Raw genomic sequence first — 26,367 nt, 5'->3', positions numbered from 1 at the left:
ATGAGACATTCAATTTAATGTATTTTTGTCCAGATATCACTTTTAATGATAATCATTGTGAAATATTTACTAATTTCCTTGTATTGCTACTACTGCAGGAGGTGTTCAGGACTGATATCGGCGCACACAAACTGGTCCATGACAAGAAGGAGCATGTCCTCATGTCGCGCTGGCGATACCCTTCCCTCTCTCTCCATGGTAACAGTTTCAAAATCTTTACCATGTTTCTTAACCATTGTGTGAGCAATTTCTACACCAATTTTCAATTTATCAACAATATATTCATTTGTATGCCTCAAAGGGAGGCATATAGTGATCACTTAAAATTTTTTTTTTGATCTGTTGCCGTTTTCTAGAAAAGTTATTTCCTGTTTCTTGTGTGGTGCATAACTCGGAAAATAATAAAGGAATGCAAATCAAAGTTCATATAATAATATATGGTATGAAGGGGAAGTGCAGAGTTCCAAAATCATAACTTTCATGTTAGGATTTACAGAGCTATTGCCTTGTAAGTGAATTTTTGTGTTGAGCATTACTACATTAGTATTGGAGTTAATAAATAAAATTGTATTGGGTAGATAGAGAAAAACACTACCGAAATAGTATATTGTCACGGTGAGAGGAAAATGGTTTTATTATCTAACCACAAATATTTGCTGTACTTTGTCAGTACGTCTGGAAATCATTCCTGAACACCTGAATAGGCTACCCTTATTTTCCAGTTTACTGCATTTGCTTTTATGAATTCAATTTTTTATCAAAATGCATTTTGCTAAAATATACCATTTACAACTTGCAATGAGATTTAAAAAGACCAGTGTCATGCGAAAAATGGGTTTTATGCAACATGCACCCATCATATCTATAGCCCTACCCAGCCTGCGCATGTCTCAATCTGGTCAGGAGATACATTATGAGACCATAGTGATTTAATATTGGACAGCATCGCCTCTGACCAGACTACACAAATGCACAAGCTGAGCTTGAGCTACGCTGACATGACGCGGTTATAAAAGTGAAATTTGAATGTTGCGAAAGAAAAATGCGTGTTATATATAAACACATGATATATTTGGATGGTTGAGAAATAAACTCATAATAAGCCATGTGAGGACACATATGACGTGAACTCCTGTAGTATAATTTGTATTTACTAACACTAATGAGTGGTTTGACTATAATAACAAACATTTCATGCGGTGAATATGCGACTAACATGTGAAAAAGCACACACAATTGTTTAACTTTTGTTTTTTAAATTAATTATTTTTAAAAGATATTTCTTATTATATTTGTAGTTTTTAGCGAGGCTGTTTTCGGAGAAAACCCGAGCTATTGTCATAGCCAGCTCGTCGTCCGCCGTCCGCCTTAGGCGTCGTGCTAAAACCTTAACATTGGCCATAACTTTTTAAATATTGAAGATAGCACCTTGATATTTGGCATGCATGTGTATCTCATGGAGCTGCACATTTTGAGTGGTAAAATTTCAAGGTGAACATCATCCTTCAAGGTCTAGGGTAGAAAAAACAAAGTCATGGGAAGTAATAAGCTTTAGATGGACATACCGTAAAAATGCAGTCATAAGTCGAGATTTTTTTCCTCAAAAATTTGATTAAATTTACAGTCTCGACTTATGAGGTCGTCCATGAAAAATAATGATGACATTCTACTAAGATCGATCCCCGCAGACATGGTTAAAGTTGTTGTTGTTGTTGTATAAACTTGTTGAAATACGACACACAAAATTTCCTCTTTTAACTGATACTTACCAATTAATATAACCACAGTTTGCCGCAACATTTCCCTCGTTTTTATTTTCATAATTTAATCCAAAGTTTTCCTGTAAGCAGGTGTTTTTTTTTACAACTGAACGTGTAAACAAAAGATCGAGTCATTTTTAAAGTAGAGCGAGAATTGGCAACCTGTGTGAATTGACAGTTTGACGTCACCCTCGCCGATGAAATAAAATTTCTTTAATTTGTGAAGCGACATGTTTAACCAATCGCGAGATTGTTATTCACTGCCAATCGTCCAATTATGTTTGAGCACGTGCATAGCTCCGCCTTTGAAACTGTTATGTAGAACAAAGGTGGAGTTAGCGGTCTATTGGTTATGTCAATGATTGTCATAAAAACGTGTTTACCGAGGAACATAGCAATTGTTTTGATTAAAATTAAAATCATATAAAAGTACAAAGATTTGATTACAGTGATCACAGTGTGTCATCGGATTATAAGTTTGTGGATTATTACTAGCGTGGACAATTTAGTGCAAACTTTATAATAATAATTTATTAATTTGACTAACACATTTGATTTGTGAAAATGCCTCGAAAACGCCAACGCCATGCGTATGACAATACGCTTAAAATACGCGTGATAGAATTTGCAGAGCAATCAATTAATAATAGTGCTGCTGAATGCGAGGTTGGTGTTTCGTATGTCGTTGATGTGTAAATTACGATGTACATGTATATAAGTTCTGGGTTCATATGTTGTATTTTTTTTGTTTTTATGTGGTTCATTATGATTTGCTTGTCTATATTTTCATAAATTATTTTCGATTTCCTAAATATAAATCGATTCGTATTGATTATATTAAACAAAGTACATAATACACGTGTCCGCTATGTCTACGTCGCACAGTGCTATATTGACCTCATGGTCTATGTATAGAATAAAAACTGCCAGTACATTTAAAATTGCGTCTGTTTATGAAATTATTGCACAGACAATTTCTTACTCGACTTATGACTTGGACATATTCAAAATCTCCGATTTTCGTATCATTTTTTACCCCCCGGACTTATGAGCGGGTAGACTTATGACTGCATTTTTACGGTAGTTATCTGACCTGCCCAGGTATATATTTTTGTTAAATAAATCAAAGCGGCGCAGTAGGCGGCATTGTGTTTCTGACAAACACATTCTGGTAAAAGGTCAAGGTCATCCTTTACGGTCTATGGTAAAAAATACAGATTTAAGGGAAGTAATAAGCTTTAAAAAGGGAGAAAATTATTCAATATTGAACATAGCCACTTTATATATTTGGCATGCATGTGTATCTCATGGAGCTGCACATTTTGAGTGGTGAATCTACAGTCACAGTATTGTGGCTTTAAATGATTTGCTACTAAAAATAGAGATTTGTTACAGACAATTGTTTTCAAGGGAAGTAATTTATATAATTATAAATCTCAAATTATATATTTCCTTACTAAGTATTGAAGTTCTTTTCACAGTTACTGTACAGATTTATTATTTTGATTATTTTGTAACCCAAATGATTGATTAAAAAAAATAAAATTAAATGATATAACCATAGATACATAGATACAAGATCAACTGTGGTTATGATCTCTTTTAAACCACAGGCCTTGGTTGTCAGTGAAAAAAAAAACATGGTCATAATTGACTGTGAGACCCTCCCCATCCCCCCCCCCAGTTGAATTGCACAAAATTCAAGAGAAGTAATAACCTTTAAAGGGAGATGATTTCTATACCTGCCAAATGATAAATAGAAATTTTATTTCAATGCGGCGCAGTAGGGGGCATTGTGTTTCTGACAAACACATCTCTTGTTGGGTCACTAGGTCAAAGGTTAAGGTCACTGTGACCTCTTAAAAAAAAAAAAAAAAAATTCTGAAAAGCTTTCGCAGCCGAGCGTGGCACCCGTTGTGCGGTGCTCTTGTTTTTATTCGGTTTTAGCGATTACAAAGCATTTTTGTCGTATATTATACCTGTAGTTATTGGTGAAGTCATGTTCAACATTTTATAAATTGGGAACTGTGAATATAACCTTATACTATTACGTTGTTAGCGCCTGTGAATACAAAAGATCGCCACTATTTGTTGAGTACAAAAGAACATTTCCCAGACATATGAAATTTAACCCCGCTGTAGTAGCAAGCACTATCAACAAGGTTACCCAACAAACGCGTGATAGTGTATTGGACTGTCCATATCCCTTGTTGATCTGCAGTAGTTTTATTTTCTTGCATCTATTAATAGCGACAGATTATGAATGACCTGTGCTGAGCAAAAATACCACGTCATTAAGACGCAGAAGATAGTGGACTATTTTAATCATTCATAAACATTCTCTACAGAGACACTTATAATACAAACATTGTTCATTGATTCTTTTGTATATACGCTTCGTTAAAAAATATTCCATTTAACACAATATTCACATTATGTTTCCATTTGTGAATTAATATACTGTGAAACCATTTATTTTCTTCAGCACAAAATTTCGTCCTTTTTAAAAAAATGACTATTTCGTCAGCACTTAAATTCGTCCATTTCTGGTTTTGAAAAAAAAGCGTCCGATTTGTTTGTAATGTTTGTAATACATGTAATGCGCGGTTGCAAAAAAATCGTGCAGGGGAAAGAGGGGTGACACTTGGTAGTCACTTGCAGGAGGTGTGCCTTGTTTGGCATATGCCAATTAACAAGTCTGTTATTTCAGGTGATAGTAACTGTCCCTTATTATTTTATGTCATTGACACGTTCTTTGTTATGATTAGCGGATAAGTGGGACTGAATAACCGTTAACGAGTGTTTTAAACAACGAAGCCAATTGCCAATTAGTCTTTTTTCATTACAATCACGGACAACCAAACACAAATCAATATGTTCTTTATTAATTTGTAATAAAAGCGCAGAGTATATTTCAGTCAGGTGTTGATCACACATCGTCATATTTTAATTGCGTTTAATAGTATTGTCGTAAATCCGGATTCGCCGCCTGTTGGCTGCATAATCTGCAACACCCCTGAAAAACACAATCCACACAATGGGTAATAAAGTTGTTAACAATTAGCGCTAATCAACACTATTATACCTAAACGAAGTCGACGCATTTGATACAGCCTTATTGCATTCGCGTTTTACAGGAAATGTCAGTTGTCAGTACACTGTATAATGTACACCCCTTTGTGTCAAAACCGGATTTAACTTGAGTGTGAATAGTCGACTGTTTCATGTTCTTTGTATCAATACCATACGGGTATCTGTACTATAAGTATACCAGTCTACAAACAAGGTGCGCGCTTCCGCATATGGGTATTCGGACGTTCAAAAAATTTACCTATGGTTTAGCGTTCAAGCCGTCGAATGCATTTAGCAATATAACTCGTTTTTTTTCCACTATTTCTTTACTTGCAAAAAATACTTGTGGCTTATAACTTACCTTGCAATCTTATTTTCTTGCATTTTGCGAGTGTTAATTTCGAGCCCTGTGTATATGCGTGGATTACTCTGGATTTAAATGCCTCATGCCTACGGTAATTCAGTCTTTGTTTCAAATATGGGACATGATTGTTCGTTAAGATCTTGAATTCGTTCATCGGTCGAAGGACGAAAAAGACGAAAACTAATGTCTGACGAATAATAATGGTTTCACAGTAGTTGAAGAACTTAAACCTGTGACATAAATTATACATCTCTCTCTTGGCGCTGATGTTGCAGATGCGACAGTTATCAGGTTTATCGTAGTTAAGAAAACTGGCTTGCAACATGTGGTATTAACCTTAGTAGTTATCAAGCGAACAACTTAAAACGCTTTTATTAGCAGTTTTGGAGTTTTTTCTTTTGCTTATTTTTTGTAATTATCTGTTTCTTGTCTGAAGCATGATTGCATGATGGACCTTCATATAATCATAGATGGCTTTAAGAGAAAAACAAGAAACCGTCGGAGACAGGTGATGCTCCCCAAAGTTTTTTTTGTCACAATATTGCACTATATATTCAGATAAAAGGAAATGTCTTGAGGGGCATAACTTTGGACAAAATAATACGATGGATGGTTTAGCAACTTTAAAATTTCAAAGGGCCATAACTCTCTAAATAAATCATCTAACCAGAACCCACTAATAACATGCGCATCTCCTCAAGGTAGTTAAGCTTCCCATAAAGCTTCATTGAAGTCCAGTCAGTAGTTGGGGAGAAATAGCCCGGACAAGAATTGCACTATATGTACAGTTTATAGAAAATTTCAAAGGGCCATAACTCTGTGAAAAATCATCCGACCATAACCGGCTGATAATATGCACATCTCCTGTTGGTAGTGAAGCTTCCCATAGTTTCATTGAATTCCCGTGATAAGTTGCTGAGAAAAAGCTCAGACAAGAATTGCACTATATGTACAATGGAAAATTTCAAAGGGCCATAACTCTGTGAAAAATCATCCGACCATAAACGGCTGATAATATGCACATCTCCTGTTGGTAGTGAAGCTTCCCGTAAAGTTTCATTGAATGCCCGTAATAAGTTGCTGAGAAATAGCTCTGACAAGAATTGCACTATATGTACAATGGAAAATTTCAAAGGGCCATAACTCTGTGAAAAATCATCCGACCAGAACCGGCTGATAATATGCACATCTCCTGTTGGTAGTGAAGCTTTCCATTAAGTTTCATTGAATTCTGGTCATTAGTTGCTGAGAAATATCCCGGACAAGAATTGCACTATAAGTACAGTTAATGGAAAATTTCAAAGGGCCATAACTCTGTGAAAAATAATCCGACCAGAACCCGCTGATAATATTCACATCTCCTCTTGGTAGTGAAGCTTCCCATAAAGTTTCATTGAATTCCGGTCATTAGTTGCTGAGAAATAGCCCGGACAAGAATTGCACTATATGTACAGTTAATTGAAAATTTCGAAGGGCCATAACTCTGTGAAAAATCATCCGACCAGAACCCGCTGATAATATGCACATCTCCTCTTGGTAGTGAAGCTTCCCATTATGTTTAATTGAATTCCGGTCATTAGTTGCTTAGAAATAGCTTGGACAAGAATTGCACTATATGTACAGTTAATTGAAAATTTCAAAGGGCCATAACTCTGTGAAAAATCATCCGACCAGAACCGGCTGATAATATGTACATCTCCTCTTGGTAGTGAAGCTTCCCATAAAGTTTAATTGAATTCCGGTCATTAGTTGCTGAGAAATAGCCCGGACAAAAATTGTGCACGGATGGACGGACAGACGGACACATGGACGGACACACGGACGGACAGACGAAGCGGCGACTATATGCTCCCCCCAAAATTTTTATTTGGGGAGCATAAAAAGAAAATTCTGCGGTTAAGGACAGTAGCTTTTTTCAGTATGTTAAGAGAATATTGCCCCTGTTTTTCCTGCATGTGCCAAGCATAAATTCATAACTTTAATAATATTGAATGTGTTTAAATAAAACTTCATTGATGAAGGGGTGTGAGATGAAGTGCAAAATGGAGGTTTTATAAATCTTTTTTTAATGTGTATATAGTTATTGCCCTTTGTTATTTGGCATTTTCAATTTATAATTGCATTGGAAATGAAGATACAATGTATTAAGATGAAACATAATATATTTACAGAGACGATTGTGGGTAAGTGTAGAGAGCATGAACTATAAATATCTTAAGTATTTTCTTGATAATTACCACTGGGATATATCTGGTTTAGAGCCCAATTACACAGAAGTTTTTTAACACTGTATTATGTGAATTGGGAATAAGACATCAATATGGGAATAAATTGTGTTTTATCAAAAGTGCATAATATGCAGTTTTATATGTTGTATTTATCTAGTTTGACAAATTATAATTAAAACAGATACTTGCATATATAATAGCATCATTTAAATTGATTTTACTTCAAAACTGGATTTTTTATTAATTAAAAATAAAAATCCTCATGAAATGAAACTGTGTCCATGCCGTGCATGGACACGGTTTTAAAATACACTTTAAATGATAAAAATACAATCACTGTTAATGAAAGTCATGGAAAATTGCGTATTAAGCTTAAATTATAGATAATATATTACAAAAAGAAATGTAGATCATGAAATTAATAGTTTTGTTTGAGAAAATCACCAAACTGATGTCCATTCCCAGTTTGATGTCTTATTCCCAATTCACATAATACAGTGTTACTTATTGTTACTCGAGTATTTAAGGGATTCAAATAAAACCTAAAATAATGTCAGCAGGTTTGGAGAAAAAGTGCAGAGGTTAATTTTTTCTGCAAAGCATAAGTATTTGTATTAATTGATCAAAATGAAATGCATGTATCAATAGAGAACATGGAGATTTTTTTTTCTTCAATAAATTAAAAAAAAGTTTCCTTTTCCCTAAATCTGAGGTCACAATCACACTTTCTGGTCAAAATGAATTATTGCGGGAGGCGGGTGGGGGTGGGTGGGGGAACCTGCAATTACAGTGACAGCATTTGTTTTACAATTTTTGAGGAATATAAGTTTATTTTAATTTGACTATAGAAAAGTGCCTAAGGTTAAGTTTCCAGTTTAAAGATATGTAATTTTGAATAACAGAAAAACAGACTTTTAAATACATCTCTAGAAATATGCCTTTTGTAGAAATAGAAATGAATTTAATCCTGCAATAGTGTGTTATTTAATCTTGATAGATAAGAACCAGTGTTGAAGCATGACCCAATTTCAGGTCCTTCCCCTTTCATTTTGCAATATACACTCTTTCTTCTACTTTCAAGGGATTGAGGGTGCATTCAGTGGAGCGGGCGCCAAGACGGTCATCCCAAGGAAGGTGATTGGGAAGTTCTCCATTCGTCTTGTACCTGACATGGACCCAGCTGAGGTGGAGAAACAAGTCAGAACACATGTTGAGAAGGTCCATAAGAACCGAGGCAGTCCAAATATCATGAGGTACCATATGTATTTAGTTAAAAAGAACATTTTACATCAAATATGCATTAAACTTTTGAAGTTTTGTCATATAACAGCATCCCATAACATGTAAATAAACTTTTTCTTTAACACAGTGTTGCAAAGTTTTACTGTTTTGCTTTCGGATGACTTACAAGTTTGTTACTTATACATGTTGTGTGACCCTTCATCCTGCTTCAGCATTTAAAGTTATGATGTATTGAAATGATTATCACTCCAGAAAAGGAGGGAGAACATTTCACATACTAAAAAGAAACTTAATTTATAAATGTATACAGAACATAAATTATGCTTCATTGTGCTTTGGATATAAGCTTTCTCAATACAAAAAGTGTATTTCATCAAGCAGACAGATGTCTTGCTTAAAATAATTTTTTCAATAGTAAACTTATTTTTAAAAATCCAATCTGAGAAGTTCCCATTGAAAACAAGTAAGCTGTGTGTCAGGTCCACATTCATAGTGCAAAAGCATGTGGTAGCTATAATATTTAACATATTCGAATTTAGTGACCAGCTTTGCATGAGAGCTTTGCATGAGGGCTAGCGCATTTGTATAACAAAATTTCATTTTAATCCAAGTGTGTCCATGGGTCATGGTGCAAAGGCATGGGTGAGTGACTTTAACCATGATAACTACTTGGCCGGTAGGAAAGCAGTGAAAACAGGTAATCATTTGCACTTTAAATCTCTTTACATTCTGTACACATAATGTATATAGAAACCATCTGATAAAAGTCATTATTTCAAATATTGTATTGTTATTGTTGCAGAAAATTATTATTTGTATGTAGCACTAGTTTAATTAATTTTGGTATGAAGTGGCATTATGTGTCATTTCCTTTTTTATCACATTCTTTGAACCAAAAATACTGTTTAGTGCAACTTGAAGGCATGTGATGCACAAAAAGATTGTTAATGTTTATAATTATTTAGTGATGGTCAGACATGGAACATTAAGAAAAAAATATTCCTTAGAATCACCCTGGCACTGTGATTTGCCGCTTCTTTTTACATACATTTCCACATAATACTGCTTAATGATATTCCATTTGCTAGTTTGAATAGTGCCATCTGTTAAGTTCACTTGCTTTTTAACACAGTAAATCTGAAGCATTGACATGTATTGTTTCCATTCCTCTTGCTTGTCAACTTAAGTACTTATTTTTATTTTACCGTCAATTCTTGTGTAATTATGATGCATTATATGATGTGATAAAACTGATTAAAATTGTTTCGGATAAAATGCATTTGAAAAAACAAAATCAATCCAACTAATGCCTACCTGTTTTGTTGCAATGTGGTCACAAAATAAGTTCATTAAACTGAGTGCTCTGTGAAAAAGGGGTTAAATGCATATGCGTAAAGTGTCATCCCAGATTAGCCTTTGTAGTCGGCATAGATTAATCAGGTACAATACTTTCCTCAAAAAGTTGATTTTTGCTAAGAAGAGACTTTCCTGAGACAAAAAATAGCATTAAAGCGGAAAGTGTCATCCCTGATTAACCTGTGCAAACTGACACTTTATGCACATTCATGAAAGTGTCATCCCTGATTAGCCTGTGCAAACTGACACTTTAAGTGTCATCCCTGATTAGCCTGTGCAAACGGACACTTTATGTGTCATCCCTGATTAGCCTGTGCAAACTGACACTTTAAGTGTCATCCCTGATTAGCCTGTGCAAACTGACACTTTATGTGTCATCCCTGATTAGCCTGTGCAAACTGACACTTTAAGTGTCATCCCTGATTAGCCTGTGCAAACTGACACTTTATGCACATTCATGAAAGTGTCATCCCTGATTAGCCTGTGCAAACTGACACTTTAAGTGTCATCCCTGATTAGCCTGTGCAAACTGACACTTTAAGTGTCATCCCTGATTAGCCTGTGCAAACTGACACTTTATGCACATTCATGAAAGTGTCATCCCTGATTAGCCTGTGCAAACTGACACTTTAAGTGTCATCCCTGATTAGCCTGTGCAAACTGACACTTTAAGTGTCATCCCTGATTAGCCTGTGCAAACTGACACTTTATGCACATTCATGAAAGTGTCATCCCTGATTAGCCTGTGCAAACTGACACTTTATGCACATTCATGAAAGTGTCATCCCTGATTAGCCTGTGCAAACTGACACTTTTAGTGTCATCCCTGATTAGCCTGTGCAAACGGACACTTTATGTGTCATCCCTGATTAGCCTGTGCAAACTGACACTTTAAGTGTCATCCCTGATTAGCCTGTGCAAACTGACACTTTATGTGTCATCCCTGATTAGCCTGTGCAAACTGACACTTTATGTGTCATCCCTGATTAGCCTGTGCAAACTGACACTTTATGCACATCCCTGATTAGCCTGTGCAAACTGACACTTTATGCACATTCATGAAAACACCCTTTCCACAGAGCACGGCTAATTATTATTAAAGTATCAAGAGTGCAATCCCTAAAAGACACATGTGATTGCAGTGTTTGGCATTGAGCCTGACTTGACCCGTGAGGGTGGAAGTATCCCTGTGACCTTGACCTTTCAAGAGGCGACGGGAAAGAATGTGATGCTGTTACCCATTGGTGCCTGTGATGATGGGGCACACTCCCAAAACGAGAAGATAGACAAGTCCAACTACATTAACGGGGTAAAGTGATACTTTGTATTGAATGCACAATGTCATTAGCAATTTGTAATAATGTCATAAAAATTAAAACAAGGATGTCAGTAACACTGATGGATGCTCCCAGATGATGCTTTGTCGATATATGGGTAAATTGTGTGGAAAAAAGTGTGACCATGAGAAAATCTATTATTAGCCTTGGTGACCTTGACCTTGACCCCAGTAACCTCAAACCTCATCAAAAGGTAGAGGTCCATGCAAGGTACCTACATGCCAAATCTAAGAGATCGTAAAATATTAAAGGCGCTACGAAAAACTGTAACCAAAGTGTGACTTTAAGAAAATCTATTATTAGCCTTGGTGACCTTGACCTTGACCCCAGTGACCTCAAACCAAATCAAAAGGTAGAGGTCCATGCAATGTACCTACATGCCAATTATGGAAGAGATCGGTAAAATATTGAAGGTGCTATGAGAAATTGTAACAAAAGTGTGATGGAAAATGTATTATTAGCCTCCGTGACCTTTATCACAGTGACGTCAAACCTCATCAAAAGCTAGAGGTCCATGCAAGGGACCTACATGCCAAATATGTAAGAGATCGGTAAAATATTGAAGGCGCTATGAGAAACTGTAACAAAAGTGTGACAGACAATCTATTATAAGCCTTGGTGACCTTAACCCCAGTGACCTCAAACCTCATCAAAAGGTAGAGATCCATGCAAGGCACCAACATGCCAAATATGTAAGAGATCTGTAAATTATTGAAGGCGCTATAAGAAACTGTAAAAAAGTGTGATGGAAGGAAGTACGGAAGTACAAACTGGCAACTATATACTCCCCATATATATATATATATGTCCATAACAATACAAACTATCTGACGGCTAAATTGTTCAACATTCAACTGCATGAATTTGTATGCCCCCGGTAGGGTGGCATATAGCAGTTGAACTGTCCGTCAGTCTGTGCGTCCGTCCGAAAACTTTAACATTGGCCATAACTTTTGCAATATTGAAGATAGCAACTTGATGTTTAGCATGCATGTGTATCTAATGGAGCTGCACATTTTGAGTGGTGAATGATCAAGGTCATCCTTCAAGGTCAAAGGTAAAAAAAAACAAATCCAAGGAAAGTAACAAGCTTCATATGGAGATAATTTCTATTTATCATTTGGCAGGTACAGATCATTTTCACAAGGGAAGATATATTTTTTTAAGGGGTATAATCAACAAGAGCTGTCACCATAGGATGACATATGCCCCCTATAAACGCTTTGATAGAAGTTATTAGCATTTTTAGCTCGACTATTATTTATAAAATATATATAGTGGAGCTATCCTACTCACCCCGGCGTCTGCATTAGCGTCTGCTTTACCGTGCAAATGATAAAGTTATCGTACTACCCCAATTATTTTCATTGTCCCTCGACATATTGCTTTCATATTTTGTATACTTTTTTACCAACATGACCCCAACCTATAAACAAGAGCAGACAACTCTATCAAGCATTTTGTCATAATTATGGCCCCTTTTCCACTTAGAATATGCAGCAAATGTTAAAGTTTGCGTACTTACCCATTTATTTTCATTGTCCCTTGACATATTGCTTTCATATTTTGCATACTTGTTTACCAACATCACCCCAACCTATAAACAAGAGCAGACAACTCTATCAAGCATTTTGTCTTAATTATTGCCCCTTTTATACTTAGAATATGCATATTATTGATAAATCTATGTTAAAGTTTGTGTACTACCCCAAATATTTCCTATATCCTTTGACATATTACTTTTATATGTTGCATACTTGTTAAACAAATCTTGACCCTAACCTATAAACAGACAACTCTATCAAGCATTTTTTCATTATTATGGCCCCTTTTCCACTTAGAATATGCAGCAAATGTTAAAGTTTGCGTACTACCCGGAATATTTTCACTGTCCCTTGACATATTGCTTTCATATTTTGCAAACTTGTTTACCATCATGACCCCAACCTATAAACAAGAGCAGACAACTGTATCAAGCATTTTGACATAATTATGGCCCCTTTTATACTTAGATATTTGAACATTTTGCTTAAATTGCCATAACTTCTTTATTTATGATCACATTTTATTATTACTTTGACAAAACAACACTTACCTGAATACCACAATGGATTCCACCCAAACAATACCCCACGCCCCTACCCAGAATCCCTTCCCCCCCCCCCATTTTTTTTTGTTTTTTTAAACATCAAATATTTTTAAAAGATCGTCTAATAAATGACCACACCCCACATTATACCCCCTCTCAACCCCCCCCCCCTCCCCCCCAATTTTTTTTTTTCCTTTTTTTATTTTTGAAAGATCGTCTTATAAATTATTCAATATGAATAATTTCCCCATGATGGCTTACTTTATACTGTCAAGCACTTGAATAGTCGAGCGCGCTGTCCTCTGACAACTCTTGTTCAAAACCTAAACGCAGATTTTGAAACCTTAACGCGGACCCTAACTTCAAGGTCAAGGTCACAGGGGTCAAAATTTGTGTGCGTATTGTAACAAGTGTAACTTGTCACAAATATAGTTGTCTAATTAATATATTACATTGTATTTATTTAACAGTTGAATAACATTATTCCAATGAATAATGTCATGATATTTATTCTTATTGTATGTTACTGTGGTCAAATGAATGATGTAATTTATTCTTACGTAACTTAGCATTTGCTCAAGTTCAATGAGGCATAATTAATATATTTATATAACGGTTATATCATAACCAATATTGAAATGTGGTTTTATTACTGGGACAAACGTAATTATTTACATGCTGTTATTTAAGATTTTGCTTATATTAGTTATATAAGTTGGAACAGGCCACCCTTTATAAATATAATATGTTGTTGTTTAAGCCCGATGGCTGAATGGGGTTGTTTTTGTAAATGCATTTAATGCAGTTTTTCTCATTTTATTGAACTCAACTTACTTGTCAAGTGTAATTCGCATCCGCCATCTTGTTTGGAAGCTGTCACTGTCCATTTTTGTAAACCGGCGTTTGATATCATATTTTGATCTATTTAAACCATATGTGGTGCCATTTTATTCCTTAAATATTGTTCTTTCTAAATATCAAGTAAACGCCACATTATAAATTGTAAGTTATTATAGTTTTCCATCAAAAGCTAAATTTTCTCTGAAATGTTTATTTTAGAACGCCAAGGTTACTTTATAACAATTGTTTTCATTAGTCCGGATTTTGTTATGTGCAACCTGATTGGCTGATACTGTCTATATAAAGGCGAGCCTCAGAAGGCGGGGTCATTCAAATTTCCAACTCTGAATCAACAACATCAAAAAGTAAAAACAAGATAAATAAAATATAATCTAAATAAATCGTAAATTTAAACTCCAAGTAAACCCAAATTAAAACAACTTGAAAGTAACTGTCAAAGGGTGAGCCTTAGATGTACTTTATTATTCACGTTATATTTACAAATGTTGTTAAACTTGTTTAGTGTGCCTGGTGATCCAGACTTTTAAAGACGGAAAAATAGAACTTTTAGTGAACCGTCAAAAGCTTTCGTTTATCTTTTCAACGACCCAAAACATAATTAACAACTCGCCATCATGACGTCTATTACAAGTGGTGTCAGAACTGGGGATCTCTGTCCAGAAATAACGTTGTAAATCAACGGGACAGTTTACCTACGCCTGCAGACGTCATTTAAAGCTATTTATGCATGAAGCGTTCTAAAAATAGCTTTACTCGGGAAACCAGTTTGAGGAGCGGTTAAAGGGACAATCGACGCAAATAGAATAAAAAGTGCAAACGTGATAATTAAACATTACCGTATTTACATGTAATAAAATTGATATAATTGAGTACCATTACAATTAAAGAAACATAATAATTATTAGTAAGGGTTAAGCTTACCTTGTTCTTAAGAATAAAAATTTTGCAATTGAAACTTTAACCCATACTTACAACTTTATTTTTAATTCAGCGGATTTAGAAGTAAATGAAGTAGAACAATGAATAATTTGATAAAATATTAGGCATTATTTTAAACAAAGGTGAACACAACACAATATAATTCTTTATTAAAGATAATCATTTTGTGTATAGAATTTAATTAGCAAATCGTAATTTAACAATATCATGGCCGAATCAGATGATGAAGAGGTCTTCATAATGAATCGTGGACAAGGAGACGACATTCGTGAGCTACCAAAATCGTCATCCGACGATGAGAGGTCAATCTTGTCTGGTGAAGACGTTTCTCGTCTGTTTCGTCGCCGACCTGCTCGTCAACGCTCAACAGTGTCCATGAAGCCGGAAGTGTACAACGGCGATGGTGATTGGGAGGTTTACCTCAATCATTTTGAGTTGTGTGCTGAGCTGGGCAACTGGGGTCCCCGAGAGAAAGTTTTAACCCTTGCTGCCAGCCTACGCGGTCAAGCGCAATTCTTCTATGTGACGATCAGCAAGGAAGAGCGTGGCTCATACCTGGGGCTTACACATAAGCTGGGCCAAAGGTTTGGTCGAGCACGTCAACAACCAATGTGGATGTCTCGCTTGGAGTCTCGTAAGAGATCTCCTGAAGAATCTGTAGCTAACCTGGCTGATGACCTTAAATGCATGACTCAGCGTGCATACCCAGGCCCAGAGTTTTCCCTAAGAACCGGCCGCCGGCCAAATTGACCGGTTCAATCGATTTTCTGGCCGGTTCAAATGCTGGTAACAAAAAAAAATAATGAGAGGTTTTGCAACTTTGATCGATGTAATTGTTAAAGTTAAGAAAAGACGAAATTAAACAAGCGAAAACATCGATTTAACATCGTTTTGTTTATGTTCTTTATACTTCCGTGTGTACGTTTTACCGAACAAGTATAATTTATAACGGCGCTTCTCATTGGCTGATTATTTTGAGTACGCAAATAACTACAAAACGGCGCTTCTCATTGGCTGATTATTTTGAGTACGCAAATAACTACAAAAATCGTAACCACATGGTTTTCTCAAAATGAAACGAACCCTGAGAGATTTTTTCAGTGTGACAGCGCCTTCAAAACGTCAGAAAGGTTTGTATTGATGAAAATCTCGATGAAAATGCATGAAAGAAATTACAGATGTTTTTCAATGATATGGTTCTTTATCAACAGTTCATTCCACCAAGCTTTGTCAAAGAACTCATGAACTGGCTTTGGCATAACCAGTAGCTTAGTTATTGACTTGTTTCAAAATTCATCGCACACTATGCACAGTATAATTATTTGGCACTCCCCTCACAAATTTTTTAAAAAATTAGAAAAATTCCATAAGTGATACACAAAAAAACAAGTAATTTTCATCTCTAAAATTTCTGTCCAAACCCCCCCAAAATGCACCATTTTGCGTCTAGATTTTCAAAATTTTTCGGGGGGGCATGCCCCCGGACCCCCCTAGCAGGAGTGCCTTGCTTGGCCGGTTCAAATTTTTATTTGGCCTGTTCAAATACAAGGAAGGGAAAACCCTGCAGGCCTCGATCATCAGGCGCATGAGATGCTTGCGCTAAACCAGTTGTACAAATCGATCAGCCCAGAACTTAAGTTCAAGTGTATCAGCGAGGGTTGCCAGTCTGTTACGCAGGCGGTTGCTCTAGTGGAGATGTACGAGAGCATCATGGACGGCGGTGCTAGACGTAAAGCATCCATTTATATGGTGGAAAATGTGCCGGAACAGCAAGCGAAAGTCGACAAGTCGAGTCAGCCACTCGAGAAGGCGGTACAAGACCTACAAGAATGTGTGCGGAAGCTGATGATGGGTCAATCCACAAACAACAAGCCTCCATACAGTAATGCAAGGTCTGGTCCCAGACTGTGCTATAACTGTCAGTCGCCACAACATATGATTCGAGACTGCCCCACGCGTCAGCGACCAGCCTTCAACAGCCAGCGTTCAATGGGTTATCAGGCACCACAGAGGATGGGGTATCCAGCACCTCACCAGGCACCGTACACACAGCCGACTGTCGTAGGTTTACCGGAAAACGGCAGGCCGTCAACCCAGTAGGGTCTTCGTTGATGGCACCAAAAAAGGCCCAGCAGCAGCCATCAAGCAACTCAACTACAACAGAAAGTACAAGCAATTACGACAATGGATTTTATACCTCTTGTCAAATAGGAAATATAAAATTAGATCTTTTAGTTGACAGTGGGTCATCCTGCACCTTACTTTCATTTAGCAAATTTAATGATATTAACGACAATATACGACCCAAATTAACTAAAGCAGACTTTTCAATGAAAGACGTTAAAGGATCTAACATTTTAATTCATGGGGTGGCTACGGTAAATTTTAAACTTGGGGAGGGGGAATATCAACAAAACGTTATAGTTTGTGACATAACACCAGATGGTATTCTGGGTCAAGACTTTATGTTAAAATATGTTAAACAAGTAGATTATGAAAGATATATAATTCAAACTAGGCATGATCAAATTCACTGCTGGGTGGGAAGAAAATCATCAATGGTGTGTAGAGTCCTGGTAACCACAAAAGTAGACATACCGGCACATAGCAGCATGTGGGTGTCTGTAAAAATCCCTAGTCAGGAACACTTGTCACCAGTAGCCTTTGTTGAACCAGTCGCTCAAAATCAGCCTGTGCAGCTCGTCTCGGGTGTAATCCAGACTGAAACAATGAACGATGTCAAATTAAATATCGTCAATTACAGTGATGAAAGTGTAACATTATATCCTAAAACAGTTTTAGGTACTTGCATGTCAGTGACTGAAGACAATTCAGAAAACTTTGAACAATGTCGCAGCATAACTAAGGACACAGTAGACAAACAAAATAACATATTGCCAGACTTTCTTAATGATTTACTTCAAAGAAGTTCTAACAATTTAAACAAAAAGGAAAGTGAACAATTAAAATTATTATTAATACAATATCAGGATGTTTTTGCGAAGGACTCTTCAGATTTGGGTCTCACAGACCTGTTAGAGCATAAAATTATTCTTAAAGAAGGCACCCAACCTATTCGACAACAAGTTAGACGAATACCGGCCATCCGAAAGGAGTCTGAAAGGGCCGAAATCCAACAAATGTTATCGGACGGGATCATAGAGCCATCTATAAGTCCATGGTGCAGTAATCTGGTCATAGTAAATAAAAAGAATGGAAAACCGAGGATCTGTGTAGATTACAGAAAAGTCAACGAAGTACTAAAACTGGACTCCTACCCATTACCCAGGATGGACGAGTGCCTGGATGCATTGGCTGGTAACTGTCTATTTAGCACAATGGACATGGCCCAAGGCTACTGGCAGATTGCCATAGCCAAAGAAGACAGAAAAATTAGTGCCTTTGCTTCCAGTCTTGGCTTGTTTCAGTTTGTGCGGATGCCCTTTGGGATGTCTGTGGGACCCAGCACGTTTTGCCGTTTAATCGGAGAAGTTTTAAGAGGCCTCCAATGGATTGAGTGTGTGGCCTATATGGATGACATTACTGTACCAAGTAAAACAGTAACAGAAAACCTTACAAGGCTTGAACATGTATTCCAACGATTAATAGCAGCCAAATTAAAATTAAAGCCATCAAAATGTGTATTCTTACAAACCTCAGTTCCGTTCCTGGGCCATGTGGTCACAGCAGAGGGAGTAAGAACAGACCCAGAAAAAGTAAAAGCTGTTCAAGAGTGGCCGGTACCTAGGACGGTCAAACAAGTCCGCAGTTTTGTAGGGTTAGGAGCTTATTATAAACGGTTTGTTGAAGGATTCAGCGAGATTTGTAAACCGCTCTTTAAGCTTTGTGAAAAGAATCGTAAATTTGAATGGACCAACTTGTGTTAATGTGCATTCGAAACTTTAAAAGATAAACTAACCTCAGCTCCTGTCCTGGCTTATCCTATAACTGGTCAATCTTATATCTTGGACACAGATGCATCCCAAACATGTGTCGGAGGTGTTCTATCGCAAATCCATGAGGGTAATGAAAAAGTTATTGCCTACATGAGTAAGACCATGAACACCCATGAAGTAAAATATTGCACAATGCGGAAAGAACTATTGGCCGTAGTAACTGCAGTAAAACACTGGAGACCGTACATCCTGGGGCACAAAGTCTTGTTAAGAACAGACAATGCAGCAGTCAGCTGGATGAAGAGTCTAAAGAACCCAACTGGACAGGTTGCTCGGTGGCTCGAGGCAATCGAGTGTTTCGAACTCGAAGTTCAACACCGACCAGGACGCCTCCATACCAACTGCGATGCTTTGTCTCGTGTGCCATGCAAAGTTTGTGCTCGGCAAGAAGCACAGTCTGAGCTCCATTCATGTAACAGCTCAGACCCAACATGCATGGTTGCCAGCAAGAAAAGCACCGAACAAGCATCCAGTAGCAAAGCTGATAATGACCAGACACCTGCTACAGATTGGGAACCAGATATGCTCCGTCAAAAGCAACTATTAGACCCTGATATCATGCCCATCCTTAGTAGTGTTGAGTTAGGCATAAAGCCAGACTGGGCGGATATCACTGCACTCTCCAGCAAAGGAAAAACGCTTTGGCGCCAGTGGGAAAGACTTAAAATTGTTTCTGGGGTTCTTTACCGTAAATTTTATGATGAAGAAGATACTGTAACATTACAAGTAATCGTGCCAGATAGTTTGCAAGAACAAACCATGCACAATTATCATGACATACCTTCAGCGGGCCACCTTGGTTTAGAAAAATGCCTCTTTCGTATTCTGCAGTGTTGTTATTGGCCAGCGTTGAAAGATGACCTTCAAAAGTACATCCACCAATGTGATGTTTGTGCTGCTCGGAAACCAGCACCCAAGGTCAGGGCTCCACTAGGGCAAAATCCAGTATACAACGCAATGGAGAAGGTCTGCGTGGATGTTACTGGACCACTTCCTGAAACCAAAGATGGTTTTAAGTATATCCTAGTAATAAGTGATTGGTTCACAAAATGGGTAGAGGCTGTGCCAATTAAAGACCAGTCTGCCAAAACAGTGGCCATGGCATTGGTGGACAACTTCATTGTGCGGTTTGGAGTACCTCTTTCTGTCTTGTCTGATTGTGGAACCTGCTTTGAATCAAAGCTTTTTGGAGAGATATGTTCTCTTTTAGGTATCACTAAATTAAGAACTTCAATACGTTGACCACAAGCAAACGCTGTGGTCGAGCGATTTAACAGAACTTTAAAATGCATGCTGTCTAGTTTCTGCAGGGAAAACCAAACTGAATGGAATTTATATTTACAACAAGTCTTAATGGCTTACAGGTCTTCACCTCACGCCAGCACTGGGCTCACACCAAACAAAATGGTTTTTGGAAAAGAGGTCCTGTTGCCCATGGCTGTTGTCATCGGCACACCGGAAGAAGAATCAACTTCCCAAGAAGACACACATAAATATGTGCAACACCTTAATAATAAAATACAGTCAGCACACAATATTGCAAGAATTAACTTAAAAAGGGCCGCAATTTATCGGAAAAAGCATTACGATTTAAAGTCGGAAACAAGAAAGTTAGAAGCAGGGCAGGCAGTATGGTTGTATGATCCCTCTAAACGGACTAGAGTGGACACTAAGCTAACACCAAAATGGAAGGGGCCATTTCTTGTAATTAAACGTATTGACGATCTTACATATTATGTTAAGAAGGGAAAACTGAAAAAGTCAAGAGTTTATCACATCGACCATTTAATGAAATATAAAGGCTCGCACTTGCCAAAATGGTTTTCCACAGTAGGAATATAAATAAGTAACATTAAATGGACAGTCTTACGTAACGGAAGACATTTGGCTGTATATTGAATTTATATTGATAACATTAGTACTACAAGTTTACGTTAACATTATAGTACAGTAAATGTATTCAAGTCATTAATGAAAATGACAACTTAAATATAAACAGTGTTATGTGAAATGTAAACTGTGAACATAGCTTTTGTGTGTGTTGACATAGAGTTATAATTCATGTTCATTGAACAGTTATTCTAATGTTATTTATGAAATTTTAAAATTTAAATGATAATAAGAGGAAATCACTTGTGGAAGGAAAGGAAATCAGTTGTGGAATTAAGAGGAAGTGAATGTACACATAAGTAATGGGGAGAAGTATGAAATAGGTACCAATGGCATATTAGGATGAAATTATTTTATTTTATTAGGTTGGCCAACCGACTCTTTGCTCTAGTCTGTATTGGATTAGCTACCCATAATGACTATGAGACTTTTTAGTTCCTTACTTGTAGTTAAGACGGCCATAGTGGTTCAAGGAGAAAATATTACTTGAGGAAGGGTATAATTCCATCAGATGAAGGATTTCCTGAAAAATCGAAATTATTATATTATGAACAGTGATCACCAGGCAAAACTTTTATAACTATGCAATGTACAATGACTTTTTGAATTGACCTTATGCTAAATATACAAACATTTTAGCATTTAAACATTATAGTATAATGAAACGGATTGCAATGACCAATATTTAAAAGAAAACTAGTCTTTTAATGCAAAAAACAAGACTAACATTTTACATGTATAATATTTACAACATTACAGATGCTACAGCAACTTTGCTGGTTATGCCCTGCGGCTCTACATTCAAGAAAAGAGCTTAAAAGCCATGTTGGGACGGAACACCAACGGTTGGACATAATTTGCCCATGGTGTGTAGAGGATGTGCCAACCATTATGAGTCGCCCATATGATTTGAAGCGACATGTTGGGCGCTGGCACAAGGCCATTGCTGATGGCTTAAATCAGGACATCTTCACGGAGGCCGGAGCATTTTATCTAGCTCTATATCCCAAGGACTACAGCAAGGTTGTAAAACCTCTCGTATTCACAACCCAGGCGGCCAAGGAGGCAAGAGAAGCAGTAAAGGTGTGGCGGGAGACTTCACAGGCCCCAAAACTTAAGAAAATGGAAGACTGGGAGGCGGGCTGGAAGTTAGCGGAGGGGAAAACAGCAGACACCCCAACCATACAAGAATCAGGGAGTCCAACTCCTGGGGTTGAAGCTTATAGCCCTACCAAGCCGGCCATGCTCCCCACAGGAGGAAGACTCCCTGTACCATTCCCAAAAATGGAAGAGACCACAGTATACACTGCTACGCCAATCGAGGGACCGGCCCTCCCATTAAACTCAGCCACGACAAGGCCACCCGTGGAGACATTTCTCCCAGAGACGCCTCTGCTGGAGGAACAGAACAAACACATGCAGGAGGAAATGACCCTACAGCAGAGGGCTCTTCACCTCCTGACATGGGGTTGCATGCCACTTGTTCCTCCGGCAAGGCGGAACTGGGACCGGTTGCCAACCGTCCAATTCAAGGGCCCCTCTTTCACTACGGACTGGCCCCCAAAAGACTGGCGGCTGATGAGCCCGGCAAAAAGGTTGGCGGTTTCCCAACATGTGGCCAACATGTTGGACTCAGTAGAAGGGATTCCAGTTACAGATCCTGATCAAATCATGGACAAGTACAATTTCCTTATATTACCTGGCAGCATTCCCCAACCAAGGTCCACCTCCGAAAGAAGGATGAGGATAGCCAACTACGTCCTTCTTTCAGATATGGTAAAAGGGCGTTCCACTAACATTCTCATCCTTCAAATGCTGGAACAGACGTTTGGACACCGGGACACATCTACAGACGAATTCCTGACTGTGATAGAGGGGATGGAAATATTATTTTAACATGCATAATAAACTATTCAAGTTCAACCAATAACAAGACATGAATCAAATTTTAAAATGTTTCATTTCAATAGATATAAGTAAACAAGTTTCTTTAAGGTACAGGGGGTTGAATGTAACAAGTGTAACTTGTCACAAATATAGTTGTCTAATTAATATATTACATTGTATTTATTTAACAGTTGAATAACATTATTCCAATGAATAATGTCATGATATTTATTCTTATTGTATGTTACTGTGGTCAAATGAATGATGTAATTTATTCTTACGTAACTTAGCATTTGCTCAAGTTCAATGAGGCATAATTAATACATGTATATTTATATAACGGTTATATCATAACCAATATTGAAATGTGGTTTTATTACTGGGACAAACGTAATTATTTACATGCTGTTATTTAAGATTTTGCTTATATTAGTTATATAAGTTGGAACAGGCCACCCTTTATTAATATAATATGTTGTTGTTTAAGCCTGATGGCTGAATGGGGTTGTTTTTGTAAATGCATTTAATGCAGTTTTTCTCATTTTATTGAACTCAACTTACTTGTCAAGTGTAATTCGCATCCGCCATCTTGTTTGGAAGCTGTCACTGTCCATTTTTGTAAACCGGCGTTTGATATCATATTTTGATCTATTTAAACCATATGTGGTGCCATTTTATTCCTTAAATATTGTTCTTTCTAAATATCAAGTAAACGCCACATTATAAATTGTAATTAATTATAGTTTCCCATCAAAAGCTAAATTTTCTCTGAAATGTTTATTTTAGAACGCCAAGGTTACTTTATAACAATTGTTTTCATTGGTCCGGATTTTGTTATGTGCAACCTGATTGGCTGATACTGTCTATATAAAGGCGAGCCTCAGAAGGCGGGGTCATTCAAATTTCCAACTCTGAATCAACAACATCAAAAAGTAAAAACAAGATAAATAAAATACAATCTAAATAAATCGTAAATTTAAACTCCAAGTAAACCCAAATTAAAACAACTTGAAAGTAACTGTCAAAGGGTGAGCCTTAGATGTACTTTATTATTCACGTTATATTTACAAATGTTGTTAAACTTGTTTAGTGTGCCTGGTGATCCAGACTTTTAAAGACGGAAAAATAGAACTTTTAGTGAACCGTCAAAAGCTTTCGTTTATCTTTTCAACGACCCAAAACATAATTAACAACTCGCCATCATGACGTCTATTACAGTATGGAAAGGCCTTGTCCATATACACATGCATACCAAATATGAAGGTTATATCTTAAGGGACATAGAAGTTATGAGCATTTTTCAAAACCTAAACGCAGATTTCGAAACCTAAACACTGACCCTAAGTTAAAGGTCAAGGTCACAGGGGTCAAAAATTTTGTGCATATGGAAAAGTCTTGTCTGTATACACATGCATACCAAATATGAAGGTTATATCTCAAGGGACATAGAAGTTATGAGCATTTTTCGAAACCTAAACGCAGATTTCGAAACCTAAACGCGGACCCTAAGTTCAACGTCAAGGTCACAGGGGTCAAAATTTGTGTGCGTATGGAAAAGCCTTGTCCATATACACATGCATACCATATATGAAGGTTATATCTCAAGGGACATAGAAGTTATGAGCATTTTTCGAAACCTAAACACAGATTTCGAAACCTAAACACTGACCCTAAGTTAAAGGTCAAGGTCACAGGGGTAAAAAAATTTGTGCGTATGGAAAAGTCTTGTCCATATACACATGCATACCAAATATGAAGGTTATATCTCAAGGGACATAGAAGTTATGAGCATTTTTCGAAACCTAAATGCAGATTTCGAAACCTAAACGCGGACCCTAAGTTCAACGTCAAGGTCACAGGGGTCAAAATTTGTGTGAGTATGGAAAGGCCTTGTCCATATACACATGCATACCAAATATGAAGGTTACATCTCAAGGGACATAGAAGTTATGAGCATTTTTTGAAACCTAAACGCAAAGTGTGACGGAAAGACTGACGGACAGTCCGATCACTATATGCCCTCCTTCGGGGGCATAAAAAGAATCACAGCGGCGCAGTAGGGGGTATTGTGTTTCTGACAAACACATTATGTTCCATATGCTGTGAAGTTGTGCAAAACAGGGCCTTCTACCATATTAATGTTTTTCAGATATAAGAATAGGATTGTCATAATTTTCGTTATCCAACTTAAGTAAGTTTTTTAGTGAAAGCAGAATTTAGATTTAAGTTTTAAATTATTATGCCCTGCCATAGGCGGAGGGATATTGTCTTGGCATATTCCGCCTGTCTGGAACACTTTTATGTCGGGAGACACATCTCGGATCTACCTGGGACGATTTTTTTCAAACTTGCTAAGAGTGTACATGTGGATGATAGGAAGAACAAGCAAAATCGTAGAATTGATATCCCCCGCCAACATGCTTCTGGACACAAAAGTGTTATATTTGACACTCAGTTAAAAAGCATGTTTTTAAATACAAAGGGCCATAACTCTGTTATTAACAGATGGTGTACAATGCCATTTGGCGTGCATCATCCTCTTATCCATATATATACTCATACCAAGTTTCAATGAAATCCGCCAAAGCACTTACAAAATATGGCTCCGGACACAAAAGTGCCGGACGGACGGAAAGACGGACAGACGGAAGGACGGACAACGCCAAAACAATATCCCTTCGCCTATGGCGGGGGATAATGATGCAGGTCAAAGTCAGTCAAAATCTATTTGCAAGTAACAAAGTTTAGATCCTTTTTACTTGAAAAACCCTTTTACATGTATGTGTCTGGAGACACATCTTGGAACTGCTTGGGCGGATTTGATTGAAACTCAGTGTGGGTGTATATATGGATTAGTGGATTATGTGCACAAAATTGTGATACAAACAATTGATCAATGACAGAGTTATGGCCCTTTTTGAGTTAATATACCCTTTATGAAGGATTTTTCCTGTCTTGTCCTGTAACTCCAATAACATATGAGCCCCAGCCATGTAACTTTTCACATTCGTTCACAATCATCTTCGGCTGAGTCACATGGAAGACCCACATGTTTAGAGGCAAGGTCAAGGCCACACAATAAGGTCAAAAATCACAAATTTGATGAATCCTTCATAATTTAGCAATCAACTAACTATGCATCAAGTGATTCTGTAATAACTAATTACCAAACCAGGCAGGTAATTAAAATAAGAGTTGATTTCCTTGATAGTAAAATTGGACGCTTTTAAGTGTACACATGCTTTTACAAGACCGGTCTGTCCAATACATCCTAGCTTTCTTGACGGCTGAACATATTGCCACTGGAATCTCCGAAAGGTCCATTGTGTCTTATATGGCATAAATATATGAGGTTTATTGGGATACAAGATTTTGTTAACAAGTGA

At 37.2% G+C, this 26,367-nt stretch overlaps 1 protein-coding gene and 1 long non-coding RNA gene across 3 annotated transcripts in view; one reads left to right on the top strand and one right to left on the bottom strand.

Annotated features, from left to right (window-relative positions):
- The window catches only part of LOC127870224 (uncharacterized), a 43,045-nt gene extending 19,020 nt beyond the window's left edge, over nt 1-24,025 (bottom strand). The window contains exon 1 of one of the 2 annotated variants that reach the window (XR_008044704.1): nt 23,543-24,025. This is a non-coding gene — a long non-coding RNA (uncharacterized LOC127870224). Of the gene's footprint in view, nt 1-14,282; nt 14,446-23,542 lie in introns of those variants that run through there. The other variant, XR_008044709.1, reaches the window with a different exon arrangement.
- LOC127870035 (cytosolic non-specific dipeptidase-like) overlaps nt 1-26,367 on the top strand; it is a 41,078-nt gene that overhangs the window by 14,380 nt on the left and 331 nt on the right. Inside the window, exons 9-12 of the mRNA XM_052412699.1 lie at nt 99-198; nt 8,506-8,677; nt 9,278-9,363; nt 11,165-11,331. Of these exons, the coding sequence (XP_052268659.1) occupies nt 99-198; nt 8,506-8,677; nt 9,278-9,363; nt 11,165-11,331 (525 nt within the window). The remainder of the gene's footprint in view (nt 1-98; nt 199-8,505; nt 8,678-9,277; nt 9,364-11,164; nt 11,332-26,367) is intronic.

The sequence above is a fragment of the Dreissena polymorpha genome, chromosome 1, assembly GCF_020536995.1.
Source record: "Dreissena polymorpha isolate Duluth1 chromosome 1, UMN_Dpol_1.0, whole genome shotgun sequence".
Classification (NCBI taxonomy): Eukaryota; Metazoa; Mollusca; class Bivalvia; order Myida; family Dreissenidae; genus Dreissena; species Dreissena polymorpha.
The sequence above is the reverse complement of the archived record's forward strand: the minus strand, read 5'-3'. Positions and strand labels throughout refer to the sequence as shown.